Source organism: Xiphophorus couchianus, chromosome 7, assembly GCF_001444195.1.
Source record: "Xiphophorus couchianus chromosome 7, X_couchianus-1.0, whole genome shotgun sequence".
Taxonomy (NCBI): Eukaryota; Metazoa; Chordata; class Actinopteri; order Cyprinodontiformes; family Poeciliidae; genus Xiphophorus; species Xiphophorus couchianus.
Window position 1 is genome coordinate 28,415,928 of NC_040234.1, and position 14,101 is coordinate 28,430,028.

Genomic DNA, 14,101 nt, shown 5'->3' on the forward strand with positions numbered 1-14,101 from the left:
CAAAGGGACCAAGGCTAAAAAAAGGTCTTCAATAAAGCAGAACAGACCCCCTGGTGGTGAGGAGTAACCACAGGCTGTGGTCTCAGTGGTCCACTGCTGGAGGCAGCTCAGGTGTGATGACTTTAAGACAGTTTTTACGTTTCAGATCGTCTGCCAACAGTTCGAAAGCTTTGAAGAAAATCTTCAGAGAAGCTCGTGTTCCTACGTGTGAGAAAATACACAGATGATGAGGACAATACCCGGATCAGTGCTTATCAATTCAGGTTCTCAAGGACCACTGACCTGCTTGTTTTAGGTGCCTCCCTTCTGCCACAAACCCGTCTTGAACAAGGCTGGTGATTAACAGGTTTCTGTAGCACTGGATGGCATGCAGAGGAGCTCATGTAATCATTTGAATGAGGTGTTCTGGAACAGAGACACGTCTCAAATATGCAGGGCAGTGGTACCTGAGGACCGGAATGGAGAAACACCGGCATAAATTACCCTGATGTATTACATCAGCTTATCAACATTTAGCTTTATTTGCTCCATTTCCCATTTTAGCACCGTTTGTTCAGAATTTGCTTGAGAAACAATTGCCTAGCTCTAGATCAGGAGTCTTCAACTCCAATCCTCAACATCCGGTGTCCCGCTACTTTCAGATGTGTCCCTGGTCCAACACTCTTGAGTCAAATGGATGAATTATTTCCTCCCTATGGAGTCAAGCTCATATGGAGGACCCAATTATTTTAGTCAGGTGTGTTGAAGCAGAGACGCATCTAAAAGTTGCGGGATACCAACCGTCAAGGTCTTGACTTGAAGACCCCTACTCTAGATCATCTAACATCATTGACTGTCTGTGCGCAAAGAATGATCTTTGCTGTTTAAATCTGAGAGTCGGTGCTCTTTTATGCTCCTATGAAAGGGTGGCGCCTGTAGAAGAACCCCCTCAGGTGTCTCAAGCGCCTTCTTGTTCAGGGACTCAGGTTTCCCGGAGGAGAGCCCACACAGACACAATAACAAGATAACAGCCGGAGGAGAGGTCCTGTTGGTGTTTGTAACATGTTTTTAGTGTCTGACAGCTGCCTCTGCAGGGACTTTGTTCCTGCTGAGACTCAACTTCTCAGAGATCCCAACCCAAGGGGGCTACTAAAGAACATCGTGTCTGAAAAGGCAGTTTGGAGTTTTACTTAGTTGGAAAAGGCTTAGAAAATGGAACAAATCTTCAAGCCTTCAAATGAAATATCATTCTTTTCCTCCGTCACTGTATAAGTCGGAAGACAATCATGCCTTTTCTCTGCTTCTTCCTTTTAGGGTCTTTGTTTTTGCTGGTGAACATGGAGAGATACACCTTGCCACTTAACTCAACCTCTGTTCCTGCACAACTCCCCTACAATGCCACAGTTTATATCAACGCCTCTTTCAAACCTTTCAGTGTGTTTGAAGGCTGTGATATGTACATCGAGGCAATTCTGTTTGACCTTACCTTTCAAACTATCAACGTAATCGTGGGAATACCTGCCAACCTCCTTGTTATTGCAATTCTCATCCACAATCGCAAAGAACCGTCCACTTCGGACCTGTTCCTGGGCTGCTTGGCCTTCATGGATGCCTACTTTGGCAGCATGACGCCCCTCAGCTTCTTAAATCTTTACCTCTGGCAAAGCAAAGAGGTGTGGTTAGCAATTAAGTTTTCCTTTGGAGTGAAAGACACCAGCGGCCCGTTGTTTCTCTCTTGTATCTGCTTGGATCGATTTGTGGCGGTGGTCTTTCCGATCACGTTTGGGCAGCTGAAGTCCATCAAGTACAGGTTAAGCCTCACCCTGCTGGTACTCTGCCTCACCTTTGCCTACTCTGCTGCCAAGACGGTGGGCGGTCTCCCCAACTTCGAGAAGGTGTTCACTGGTGAGGTCCTGGCAGCGTTCGCCTGGATGGTGGTGTGCAACGCAAGCATCCTATGGGTCTTGAAGAAATCCCGTGGCGTTGGGAAGGACGAAATGCACCCCATGAAGAAGAAGGCATTCAAGATGGTGCTCTCCATCCTCTGTATCATTGTGTTCAACTATCTGCCTCTTGTTGCGCTGTTCCCATTCGAAGACCATTACACCCCTGATGTGTTTCGTTGCTATGTGCAGCCCGTCGGCTTTGCTTTTCTCAACATCAGCAGCACTATCCAACCACTTGTCTACCTGTCCCGTCTGGACAAGGTTCCTTTCCTCCCAGAAGCTTTTATTAAGAAATTTACTTCCTGCATCAGCAAAGAAACAGACAAAGAAGTCTCTGAACCAAAACCATCTGCTTAGATTTATATGAAAACAGAACTGCATGTCATGAAAGAGATTGGAGAACATTCTTTAATAGGTTTAGATAGAAATGCAATGATAACCATGGCTACCATTTTAGCTAGAAAGTGTAACATCTTCATAATGATATTAAATATATTGTCATGTGATGACATTCAATGAGAAGTCAACTGTTTGAGTTTGGCGCCATCTTGTGTACAAAAATAAAATACATTAAAAATAAGAAATCCCTGAGTTGATGGCAATAAATCTGACAAGTTTTGAGTTGAATTGGGTGAATTCAGGGCATTTAGTATGTTTTTCTTAATTCATTACATATGAAATATCAAAAAAGACGAAGGAGCATTTTTGAAAGTTCTGTATCATGCAGGAGGACACTGTTGTCTCAGAAAGTCACCTAGTTTTCTCAACTACTGTACCTCCTAAAAATAAAGCACAAAAACAAACACAAGTAAGTTCATCTTCTGCCGATGACAGTGATAAACTCCACGCACCAGCTTTCGCCGACTTTTTCTTTTAATGCTGTTTTCATTTTGACATCAGACACACACACACACACACACACACGCACACACACACACACACACACACACAGCAGAGCTATTAAAGTGATCAACAAGTGGCAGCAGGGGGCGCTCGGCTGCCGCAGTGAGGATTTCCGTCTGCATCAAGCTGCGCGAGGAAGCCTGGGATCACAACATAAGCAAACTGCGTGAAATTCAAAATAAAATCATCATCATTAGTTTTATTTATAAAGCAACTTGGCTCCAGCCAACACTAAAGTGCTGAACACCAGAGATAAGATAAAAACGAGATAAAAGAAAACATCAAAACAAAGTGACAAAGCTAAGCTCACAACAGAGTAGCGGAATTAAAAAAAACACAAAACATAACAAAGTAGTAAAACAAATACAATCATACCAAAAAATGTCAAGTCAAGTCACAGTTGGGTTGAAGGATAATGGGAGAAAATACGTTTTTAGAAGAGTTGTTGTTTATTATTTTAAATATTTATTTCTTTCACTCGAATTCGAAATCGACATCTGAAGTACAACAGCTCACTAGCTGTGCGACCTTTATTCTGAAGGTACATTCCGGAAGTTGTGCTTGTACATTCTGCTGGTTTGACCCCTCCCTCGTGCGCCTACTCCCTTGCAGCATCAGCCGTTTGCTCCCAGCTCACCGCAGAGCCCAGCAGTAACGCACCGCCTCCGGCTGGGGGAATAACATGGCTCCAGGTAACCGCAGCGCGAAGAGTCCCGGTGAGTCCCGGCGGGGTTCGGGCTCCTGTCCTCTCCGACGATGAGCTGGAAGCCCCACAGGCAGCCCTCGCTCCCTCCACTACCTACACTACCGGACTGCGTGATGCGGACCCCCCCGTTCAAGAGTTGACGTCCTGCCGCTTGGAGGTGATGGTGCCCTCGCCCCCTCTGCTCAACCTGCCGCCGCGCTCCAGACGTTCTGGACCTAAACACCCACCGGGACTTGCTGCTTATTTAAACTATTTTTATTCTAATATTGACGGACTTGAGCGGAAAATTTCTACTATGACCCGGCGGCCATAACCTGAGCTGAAGATCATTGAAGTCATCTGATAGCTGGAGCTCATGATGGCCAACAACAACGAGCTACAGGTTAGTTTTTCAACTTTTTTTAAAGGCTGCTCTTATATCCAGTCAAAGTTGTCTATTTCTAAATACTTGAAGTGCCTTTTAAAAGTTGTCGCTCTTTAAACTTTTCCGACATCTTGACGGTAAAAGCCACAAAAGTCAATGTAATATATGTGAAATTAAAATTAATCTCTGGTTTCCTAAACAAACATCACATTGATCTAATCCATTTATCTGTAGATTTTGCTGTAAGGTTATGGTTGTTGTTCTGCTGAAAGGTGATCCTCTTTGCCAAACCTTTACAATCTGGATCTTCCTGTGTCTGTTGGAGACACCAAGATGCTGCCACCCTTTGTGTTTTAGTCTTTGGGTGTTTTCATGGTGATTTGATTTTCTTCCAGGATCACCATATATTTAGCTCAATCCATCTTCCAAATAACTCTTACCAGCTCCCCCACAGCATGATGCTACAACCACCATGTCTCAGTGTGGTGTGAATTCATTTCATTTTATTTATTCATTTATTTAAGCGGGACAATGGACACAAACATAGAACAGAACAAGTAAGGAAGCCAAAAATTTTTTGCATTGCGTGTGGATGAATATAAATGTATATTATGCCCTTACCTAGAATTCAGTTCAATAAAAAAAAAATGTTTTTTTTGTCCTAAAGGGAAACTAAATGTTGTAAATTTAATCATCCAACTATCTTCAAAGTATCTTTGTGTAGAGTGATGCTGTGGGGCAAAGACGGACCTCCGATAGCAGTCAGTCTCATATCGAATTTGAAGAGGCCTCTGACTGAAGACTGTCGATAACAGCAACGCTAACAGCTCAGTGTCCGGGGAGCCGAGACAATATCTTCTTTTAAAAATTTTTTACAGTTCTGCTCCAGTTTATGTCAGTCGGCCACATGAAATCCCAATAGAATAGATTTTCCACAAATTAAGGGTTCGGAAACAGAACACTTCATTTGATTTATTGCCCGGACCCATTAAATATAGTGACAAAGTTGCTATGTTGAGGTGACTTTAGTTAATTTCTCAATCTGTCAGTCTCTCTCAAGAACAGAGCTAAAGGGGGTGGTGGCTGATTTTCACACCTTTGTTAAGGTAGATAAGATCAGTTTCTCAGCCAATTACCCAAAACTACAGCAATCAGGACCGATTTTTATTTTATCTTTTTTTTTTTTCTTATCGGTGCACGCCCAATGCATTTCGAATCATGGTGTCATCAGCGTACACAAACAGTCACCGGCGAAGAGTCTTTAAATGAGGAAATTTCTTGGAGGGGAAAAAAAACCTGCTGAGTTCACATTCTGATTGTGACTCCTCAGCAGTCCTGCTCCATCACAGATGTGTCGCGCAGACAAAAATAGTCACAGTTAAGCCAACCGCGTTTACTTCCACCGTCCCTCTGGGGGCAGATTGGATCGGTTGAACTGACCCGTGTGAGACGCAGCGTTCACCCTCAGGTAGAGTCGTGTGGAGCGTGCCGGTGTCTGATTTAAGGCTTCCAGTTACGCCGGTGTCACTGGAGGAGGTGACTGTTGAAAAATTCACGGCAGCGAGGCGCTCCAGAGACCTCGGACCCCAGCCGCCTGCGATTGCCCTGAGAAGGCAAAATGTCGCAACCGCAAAACCGTACCTCATACGTCCAGTTTCTGTCGGCTCACGTTAGCCTGCATGCGTTTGGTCTTTTCGCACTCTTGTTCTGCAAACCGCCAGGCAGCCCGTGTGAAGATGCAAGATGTAAAAATAAAAGAGAGCTGTCGCGTAGTTCCCCTCCGCCTCAGACCGTTCCGGGATCGGTTTGAGTGAGAGAGCGATTCTTCCCTGAATGGAGAAGGTGTTTTTGGTGTTTCCATGTGGGCATGTGGAGGAACGCTAACAGCTGATGTTTGCTACAGGGAGCCTTCGAGTGGGATATGGTGTAGCCTACAGCAACGCCAATCTCTCCACAACCGTGTTATTCTCAGCTTGGGTTTAATTTCCACTGAATGCAAATGTTTTCAGTCAGCAGGGCTCACATCTTGGAATATGCCATGTCACAGACTTCTAGATCTAGTGTTTTCCAAAATGTATTCATAACCTCGGACCATTTCTTTTAATGCTACAACGGCAACTTTCTTTTCTCCATTTTACTGACATGTGGTAGAGCTACACTAAGTAGTGCATAAATGTGAAAGTGGAAGGAAAATTGTATGTTGCTTGTGCAGTTATAGACAGGAAAAGTGTGGCATGCGTTTGCGTTCAGGCCCTTGTTATTCTCACACCCCAAAAAGCCACATCTGACTGCCATCAAAAGTCACAAATGAGACTAAAATAGAACTTTTTGAGCTACAGTGGACCCTATGAAATGACAGGATTCAGGTACTAAGATTAGCTTAGATCAGCAAATACTTGAGTCCCCCTCTAACTACACTTATAGATGCCTATTTTAATAGTTCACACATTAAATATACCTTAATAAGCATTAATATGCACAGTGGAAACCGTCTTGGCACTACCACAGAAGTTAACCTTTACAGTCTTCCTTATCTCTGCTTTTGGGGGTTCGGCCAATCAGCAGCAAGGGAAATACATGGTGCTCCTGCATGAACAAACACCACCCTATTGGCTGGTGTTTGTCGGGTCTACCGATTGCAGTTTGCTGGCCGATCGCCAATCTTTACGATTTTGGCCAAAAGAAAAAAAAATCTTCTCTGAAAAGTGGCAAAATATGGTGAAGAAGTTGTTTTGTTGGCAACAGTGGGGTGACAACCGTGTCCCTACAGATGTGACCAGGTGGGCGGGTGTCTCAGTCAGACCTCTCTCAAGGCAGAGCAAAAGGGGACAGCGGCTGATTTTCAGACCTTTGCGGCGGTAGATAAGATCAGTTTCTCATTATAGTATCGCCAATCGCCTTTCTCTGAAAATTAATCTGTGCCCCCAGTTGTACTTTGACAAAATGCAGAAAGCTTCAATGAAGGGACCGTTGGACTTAAAATGTATGGAGCATGTCTGAAAATTGCTAACCGACCCTTCCACTGAGTTCACCACGCTTGTATCCCCTGGTTCATTTCTTTGAGTCTCTTCCACCTATTTCTTGTTCTTGTCTTGTCCCTGTTTATCATCCAAGCTACTCTTCCTTGAACTAGAAATGTGTTGGTGGAAATACAAGAGTTTCCACTGGGTTTTAGACATTCCCTGCTTCAACACACCCAGTCCAAGTTGCAGAACTTAGTGGCACAGCGTCCAGGTAAATCATTTCTTTCGATCAGGCATGCTAGAGCCGGGAAACGACTAAAACCCGCAGGACAGAAACAGAGTCCAAGACACTCTGCTGTAGGATTGATCTGCTTTGTCTTGGACTGAATCTGTATAAGTCATTTGTCGGTGGCTTGAGCTGAAATTGAGTAGATTCTGCTTGAAATGATGAATTTGTCCTCTCGCGGTCATCGTCTCTGCGGGCCCAGGAGACGGGCTGATTGAGATCCGTAACGACGATGGACTGGAGCTGTCAGACTGGCACTGGACGCCTCATTGTCATGATTGCACCTGCTCCATTGTGCGCTCTCTTCCACCTATTTTTCCTCAACACATCATCAACTAATGTCTGAAATGACCCAGTTCTCTTCCTCTTCCTTCCACCACCCCCCTCCCCCCTCTCCATCTGTTAAAACCCTCTTATCCCAGAGACTCTCTGCGTAAAAAGCAGCTGGAGTGCCCGGGTATCTCTGCCATCTCGTCGGCACTCTCTCGCGTCTTATCGATTCGCAGCTTGTTTATGTTTTGGCCAGGCCTCTCCTTCAGGATGTAAAACCCCAGCGACCCGCGAGGCTCTGGGCTTTGAGCTGATTCCATGCACCCTGTGAGGAAGCCATACGCTCTCCGCGGCCATCCTCTCATAAATTCTTTATTCCCGCCGGTTTCCTGCAGTCGATGTCTGGAAGAGGCCCCATAGGCGAGCTGCTGATGCCTCTCCTCTGTGTGTTTTGAGAAGGAGGAGCGCCCAAATGACTTTTTTATTGATTCTCACAGAGAGTGGAGAGGCAACCTGGCCGGGCTGATGGTCTCTGGTCACGTGTGTCGGAATATACATGCTGCTGTCTCCAGCTGCTGCTGCTACGGATAATAGGATTAAAAGACCGTGGACTTCCACTCCGTCTCTGAGACGGGTGGCATTAGGGCTCGCGGCCCACCCTCCTCAGGCTCACGCTCAAACAACCCACCCACCGCTTGCTGCCCAAGTCCAGGATTATCATTTGGACGCACCAATCTGTCTGTCTCCCAGAGACCCCGGGAGACGAGCTTATGATCGCTGTCCATGCCTGCCAGCGGACGTCTCTGTGGAGCTCGTCTGCAGGACAAGCTGATTTGTCTACTTCGGTCTTGGCGCAGTCAAGACGTCTAATGCCGATGCTAACACTGGGAATGCCAGAGACAATCTGGAAAAGTCTGGGATTTGATTTTAGTGTCTGTCTGTAGATAAGAAGAATAAGAGAGAAAAATGTGGAAAAAATGTTTCATTTCACAATTTTGTTCCACAACCCACAGCTCATATCAGCTGCCCTCAACTCCAGCTCTCGGAGTCCTGCAACTTTTAGATGTATCTCTGCTCAATTACCTCCTCATTATGCAGTCTAGATCTCCAGAGTCCTGCTGATTTCTCCATTATTGGACACAGGTGTGTTGAAGCAGAAATACATTTAAAAGTTCCAGGAGACCTGAATTTGAAGATCCCTGGTCTAGATGTTGAGTCCTTAGTTTCTTCCTTTCTTGCTTTCTTGTGTTCTTTCTTCTCCTTCATTTGTTCCTTTCTGCCTCCCTTCTTCATTTCTTTTTAAAATCCTTTTCTTCCTTTTTTCTGTCTGTTGCCTGATTTGTGTATTTGCCTTTTTCCTTGCTTTCTTCTTTCCTCATGTCCTTCCTTCCTTCCCTGTGCTTTTCTTTGCTTTATTCCTTTCTTCTTGCTGCATTCCTTTCTATCCTTCCTTGTTTCATTTCTGTCTTTCCTCCCTTACGTCCTCCCTTCTTTCCTTTAGTCCTAGCTTATTCATTTCCTTACTACTTTCTTTCCTTTCATTCTTTATGTGGCCTTCCTATGACCCTTCCGTTCTTCCTTTTGTCCTTCCTTTCTTTTCTTCCTTAATCCCTTCTCTCTTTCCTCCTTTTTTACATAATTTGTTTTTGTGTGGTGCTGGTGGCCTTTTTCCATTTTCCAACAGTAGAGACAGGAAAGGTGGGATGTCGAGGTCGGAACCTCGACGCCCCTTTATTCCTCATTTCCTTCCTGTCTTTCTTCTGTGTCCTCGCTTTACTCCTTCTTTCATCTTACTCCCTTCTTCCTTCAGTCCATCTCTTATTTACTCCTTTCTCACTTCCTTCCTTCTGTCCTTACATGTCCACTCTGGAACTATCTGTCATAAATTTTAGGTGAAATAAAGTGTTATACGTTTCAAACTGAGGGACCGAGAACCCTGGAACGCTGAGTCAGGAAAAGTTTTGACATGAAAAATGTCACAATTGTCCCATCAAGCCCCCCCCCCAGGCCATTCTGGGTTCCAGTGTAATGGCTCCATTCATCAGGTCCAGTTCTGTTCAGCTGTCCAGCCCAGACAGCTGCTGCTGCACCAAGCAGCCTCTCTCTGCTGCAAAGATGGAAGAAGAAACCAGTATCATAAAGACACTGAAGAACCAGGATCAATGACTGATTCCTGGTTACAATGCTTAGTGAAATAATTGATAACAGTTACCAATTACTTGTCACGTGCCACAAACTTGAACGTGTTTCATTGGAGTTTTATAAGCTGGACCAACATAAAGTACGATACAATACAATAAGAAGAATAGTAAAGGAACCAGAAGATAAGTAAATAAAGAAACTGAAACTGACGAAAACAATAGGTTGACTACTTTGGTCAAACATGAAAAATAAACTGCAACAGACCTTCTTTCAAATGGTTCAGAAATGGTGCAATTAGGAATTCGAAATATAATGTAAATTAAATAATAAAGTATGACATGATTGAGAGGAAAAGGCATAGAACTGGACTGAATAGATCTGCCCTACAGGATTGGGCACATTGTCACTGATGGCCGATCTAGAATTGTTTCAATATTGGGACTGATACAGATATTAACATCGGATTGGTGGATCTCTAATTCGAATACACAAACAGGGTTTTTTTTCTTGAGTTTCTTTTTGGCTCTACTAGCCTTTAAGTGTTAGGACAGGAAAGTAGGTAATGAGAAAGAGGGAAAACGTGCAGCATAGGTCACGAGGCCGGGCATTGAATCTGCAACAGCCACGTCGAGGACTAAAACCTCCTGATGTGGGTTGTGCTTAACCCCTACGCCACCACAGCACCCCAACACAAACATGTTTTGATCTGAACCTTCCCACTGTAGACTCTCTCACCCGGTCTGCACTCTTTCTCTGCCGCTAACAAATTTAGCTCAATTCAAGGAAAGCTGCTACCACCAACGGTGTGTTTTGAGAGCGCCCTAGTGCCCAATTTCATCCATACGTAGCACGTTGCATGTAGGCCGAAAAGTCTCTTATCCGGTTAGAGCATGTTGTTGCACGTCCGTACATGACTTGTGGCAGAAAAGTGTGAAATTGCGACACGTTGTTTGCCCTTTGTTCAACAATAACTTTCTTCTTGACATTCATCCACAAAGGTTGTATATATGGAGCGCAAAACCAAAAGTTAATCTAAGGGTGGAGACCCCCGCCTGAGTTTGGGATCTCTGCAGCTCCTCCAGAATTAACATTGCATCTCTTGGCCACTTTTCTGATTAATGCTCTCCATGTCTGGCCTGTCTATCCAGGCCTTCGTAAATTATGCGTTGATGACTAACAGTGCTTTATGGCATGTTCAAAGCTAATCTAATCCTGATTTAAACTTCCCTACAACTTCATGCCTGACCAATCTGCTGTGTTTCTTGGTTTTCATTCATTATTAATGTTTTCTACAGGTTAAAATTACACACTGGCAGACTTTATTTACATTATTCACAGATGTGGCGGAAGGTGGACTGTCCCCCTCTGTGTTGGGGGTTCAGTCTTTGCCTTCAACTCAAAAGGAGCTGAACTTTCTCGGTGTCTTGTTCGCGAGTGATTGGGGCTTTTGTCTGCAGTAACGTGGGCACTGTTCCGGTCCGCTGTGGTGAAAGAAGAATTGAGTCAACAAGTAAAGTTCTCAATTTTCCACTCCATCTACATTCTGACCTCACCAACGGTCATGAGATATGGATCGAGAACAAGATCCTGGATACAAACGGCCAAAATGAGTTTGAATAAGATTAAATTTTACACATGTTGACTATTAGCAAGCTGACATTGGACTTTATTAGGAGCATCAGAATAAAGGGGGCAAAACGGGTGTGAACATCACAAGTATTTTTATTCGTAAATTGTATGAAAGCCGTTTTTCATCTTACTTCCACTTCATGATTCTGAGCCATTCTGTGCTGTGTTGGGCGATGGAATCAAATCCCAATGAATTAGACAGAATTTTGTGGTTGCAATGGGAGAAAATGGGAAACCATATACGAGCACTTTAGCAAATCCCTGTGGAACGGAGTGAAAGTGGCGAATGTTGCTGAGCTTTACTGAATGACGGACCTTAAAGTCAGAAGAATTGGTTAAAGGTGTTAATAATCCACATTCTGCAACCTTTTCAACCCTCCTTTATATAAAAAAAACCCATCTTCCTTCTCTCAGCGAATGAGTTAACAACTTATGCAATCTACCTTGGAATGTGTGTCCGCTGCCCCGTTAATCCCCCCAAATCCCTCATATTCCAGATAAATTCTGTCGCCAAATCTCCTTTTGCCGGTTTACAAGGTGCAGCGCCGCTTTACGCTCATGCGCTGGCCCAGAGGATGCGGAGGCGTCGTGAGGCGAGTCGAACCGGTGAGAGCCAGGGTCTTGAGGACCACCTCCAGCCCCCTCCGACTGCACATCAGTCTGCCGCTTGTGTGCGAGCACGTGGCGACCGGCGTCCGCTGCACAGCTGGAGGAGGAGCAGGGAGACATGAATGGTGCCTTTTGTGAAAGACTATTTTCTCAAGAGGCCTCGGTGAGCGGTTGCATGTTTGCGCTCCCGACTTTGTCCATTGTGATCACTTCTGCAGCAAACAGGTGGTCTGTTGTGGAGTCCGAGGCATAAGACAGTACAAAGCCTCAATGAGGAAAAACGCTCTGCAGTATGCTGACTGGATCTGCCTCTGTCAGTCACATAACAGCAGCTTTTAAACCAGAGACAGCTGAAGGAAGGACAAATAATAAAAAATTATATATATATATATATATATATATATATATATATATATATATACATACATACAAATTTAAATGTAAAATGAACAAGTAGGCCTGTCATGATAATAAATTTCACTGGACAATAAATTGTCCCACATATTATCGCGATAAACGATGAAATTGTTGTTTTCAAGTCATATATTGATAAAGACATAAAAATGGAAGTTTGCTCTCTCAAAGACCTATAAACTTTCATTTTGTAAAAAATAAATAAATAAATAAAAATAAGTAAACAAAAACGTTAACACAAGAACTGGAAGATGTTTAAATATCCAAAATAAAGCACGACAACCAAAAACAATTCATAAAAAGTGAATATAAACCACGTACAATCAAAATCATAGATAAAATGAATTATGAAGTGTCTTTAAGAAAATGCTCTTCAAAAAATATGAATTATCAGGAAGGAAATCATCAAGCTAAGCTCATTTTAATTTATTATGCGATTAATTGATTAATTGTTTATTACGACAGGCTTATGAACAACTAGTGTTTCCATGATAACCCCAGTGGATCTATCATGCAGCGGATTTAAACAACGTTGTTCGCCTGTAGTAAGTAAACAAATGACCTGAAATTATATTAATAAAAAAAAAAACATATTAATTTAAATATGTTCAATCTGGGTGTTCAATTTCAGGTTTGATCAATTTATGGTTTTTTTGTAAAGAACTATTCTTCATGAAGTAATGTCTCATGAGCAGCATAACTAAAGCAAAAGTTATTTGCGAATGATTTACAAGCATCAAAATGAAGCTTATAAAATAAATAACTAATGGTAAAACATTTAAAAGATACCATCATGTTGTAAAGCTTTGCTACTTCTGGTATCACGCTGGCATGAGAGAAACTCCAAAAGTAGATTTCAATATACAGCGGACCCCCAGTACGCCAAGCCGAATGAACGGTGCAACCGGATTGGCTGCTTTGAAAACTCCAGCCAATAGCATGTCAAGCAGCATCGCAGCTACGTATTACAGCTTCCCAAGATGAATTAAAAAAATATATATTTTAGATTTACTTTACCAAAAATAACATAAATGGGTCACTTTTTATTTTAAAGCTGTGTTCCATGAAAAAATCTGCAAACACTGAACCGCCAGTAGGCCGGGGCCTAGTCATGTAGACCATTCATGGTTATTGAAGCGTATTCAACACTTTACTGCCATCTAGTGGTCATAGTTATGCCAAATTGCCAGATTTATATCTGTTGAGTTCTCAAACAATATCTATTTAACTTTTAGTCTTGGGAGAAAAGTAGAGCTTTTATTTATTAATTGTTAATAAATTCAGGCATTAAGTGGTAACGACTGGCCTCTGAATCTGAGCCATGCAGCTTCATGGTGTTCTCACTTGAATCAATCTATTTTTAGTGAGTGGCACACACACTGTTCCTGCTAACTAGGAGGAACGTCCCAGCAGAGCGGGTTAAATGAGTTTTAGTGTAGCGTTCCTTCATGAATGTTCCATAACTCACCATCTTACAACCCCCCCTTCACCAGCACCACCCCGAAATCTCAGGATGAAGAACTGAAAGTGAATGAGCTTCTTCTGGACCCGATCCATTACTACATGCCTAACTCCCTGGGACCGATCCAGACCCCGATGTTGTGTAAATCATTCAGGATGTCCGCCGGAAGATCAAACTGAGGTTATTAAAATGTCGACTCGGGTCTTCCTGCACTCTCCAACGAGTCGACGACGTCCTTTACGACCACGCTTGGCGCTACAGCAACGTTCCGGCGAGTCGCAGGCAGCGGCGTGCGTTGCACTTTGAAAAATGTCAAAAATATGCAGGGCATCTACTGAAGAACTGAAGTTTGACACCAGTGGCTCAAAGGGTATGAGTACTTTGCAATAGCAGTGCACCGATTACACCGTTATTGCCCATCACCGATC

The 14,101-nt window shown here is 43.5% G+C and overlaps 2 protein-coding genes across 2 annotated transcripts in view; both read left to right on the top strand.

Annotated features, from left to right (window-relative positions):
* The first annotated feature begins 1,316 nt into the window (after positions 1 to 1,316).
* LOC114147494 (G-protein coupled receptor 183-like) lies at positions 1,317 to 2,357 on the top strand. The gene has a single exon (XM_028021939.1). It carries the CDS (start codon positions 1,317 to 1,319, stop codon positions 2,280 to 2,282), a length of 966 nt encoding a protein of 321 aa, XP_027877740.1. The 3' UTR covers positions 2,283 to 2,357.
* Positions 2,358 to 3,786: 1,429 nt separating this feature from the next.
* LOC114148163 (serine/threonine-protein kinase N1-like) overlaps positions 3,787 to 14,101 on the top strand; it is a 45,147-nt gene continuing 34,832 nt past the window's right edge. The window contains exon 1 of the mRNA XM_028023209.1: positions 3,787 to 3,916. Within this exon, the coding sequence (XP_027879010.1) occupies positions 3,890 to 3,916 (27 nt within the window). The 5' untranslated portion in view covers positions 3,787 to 3,889. The remainder of the gene's footprint in view (positions 3,917 to 14,101) is intronic.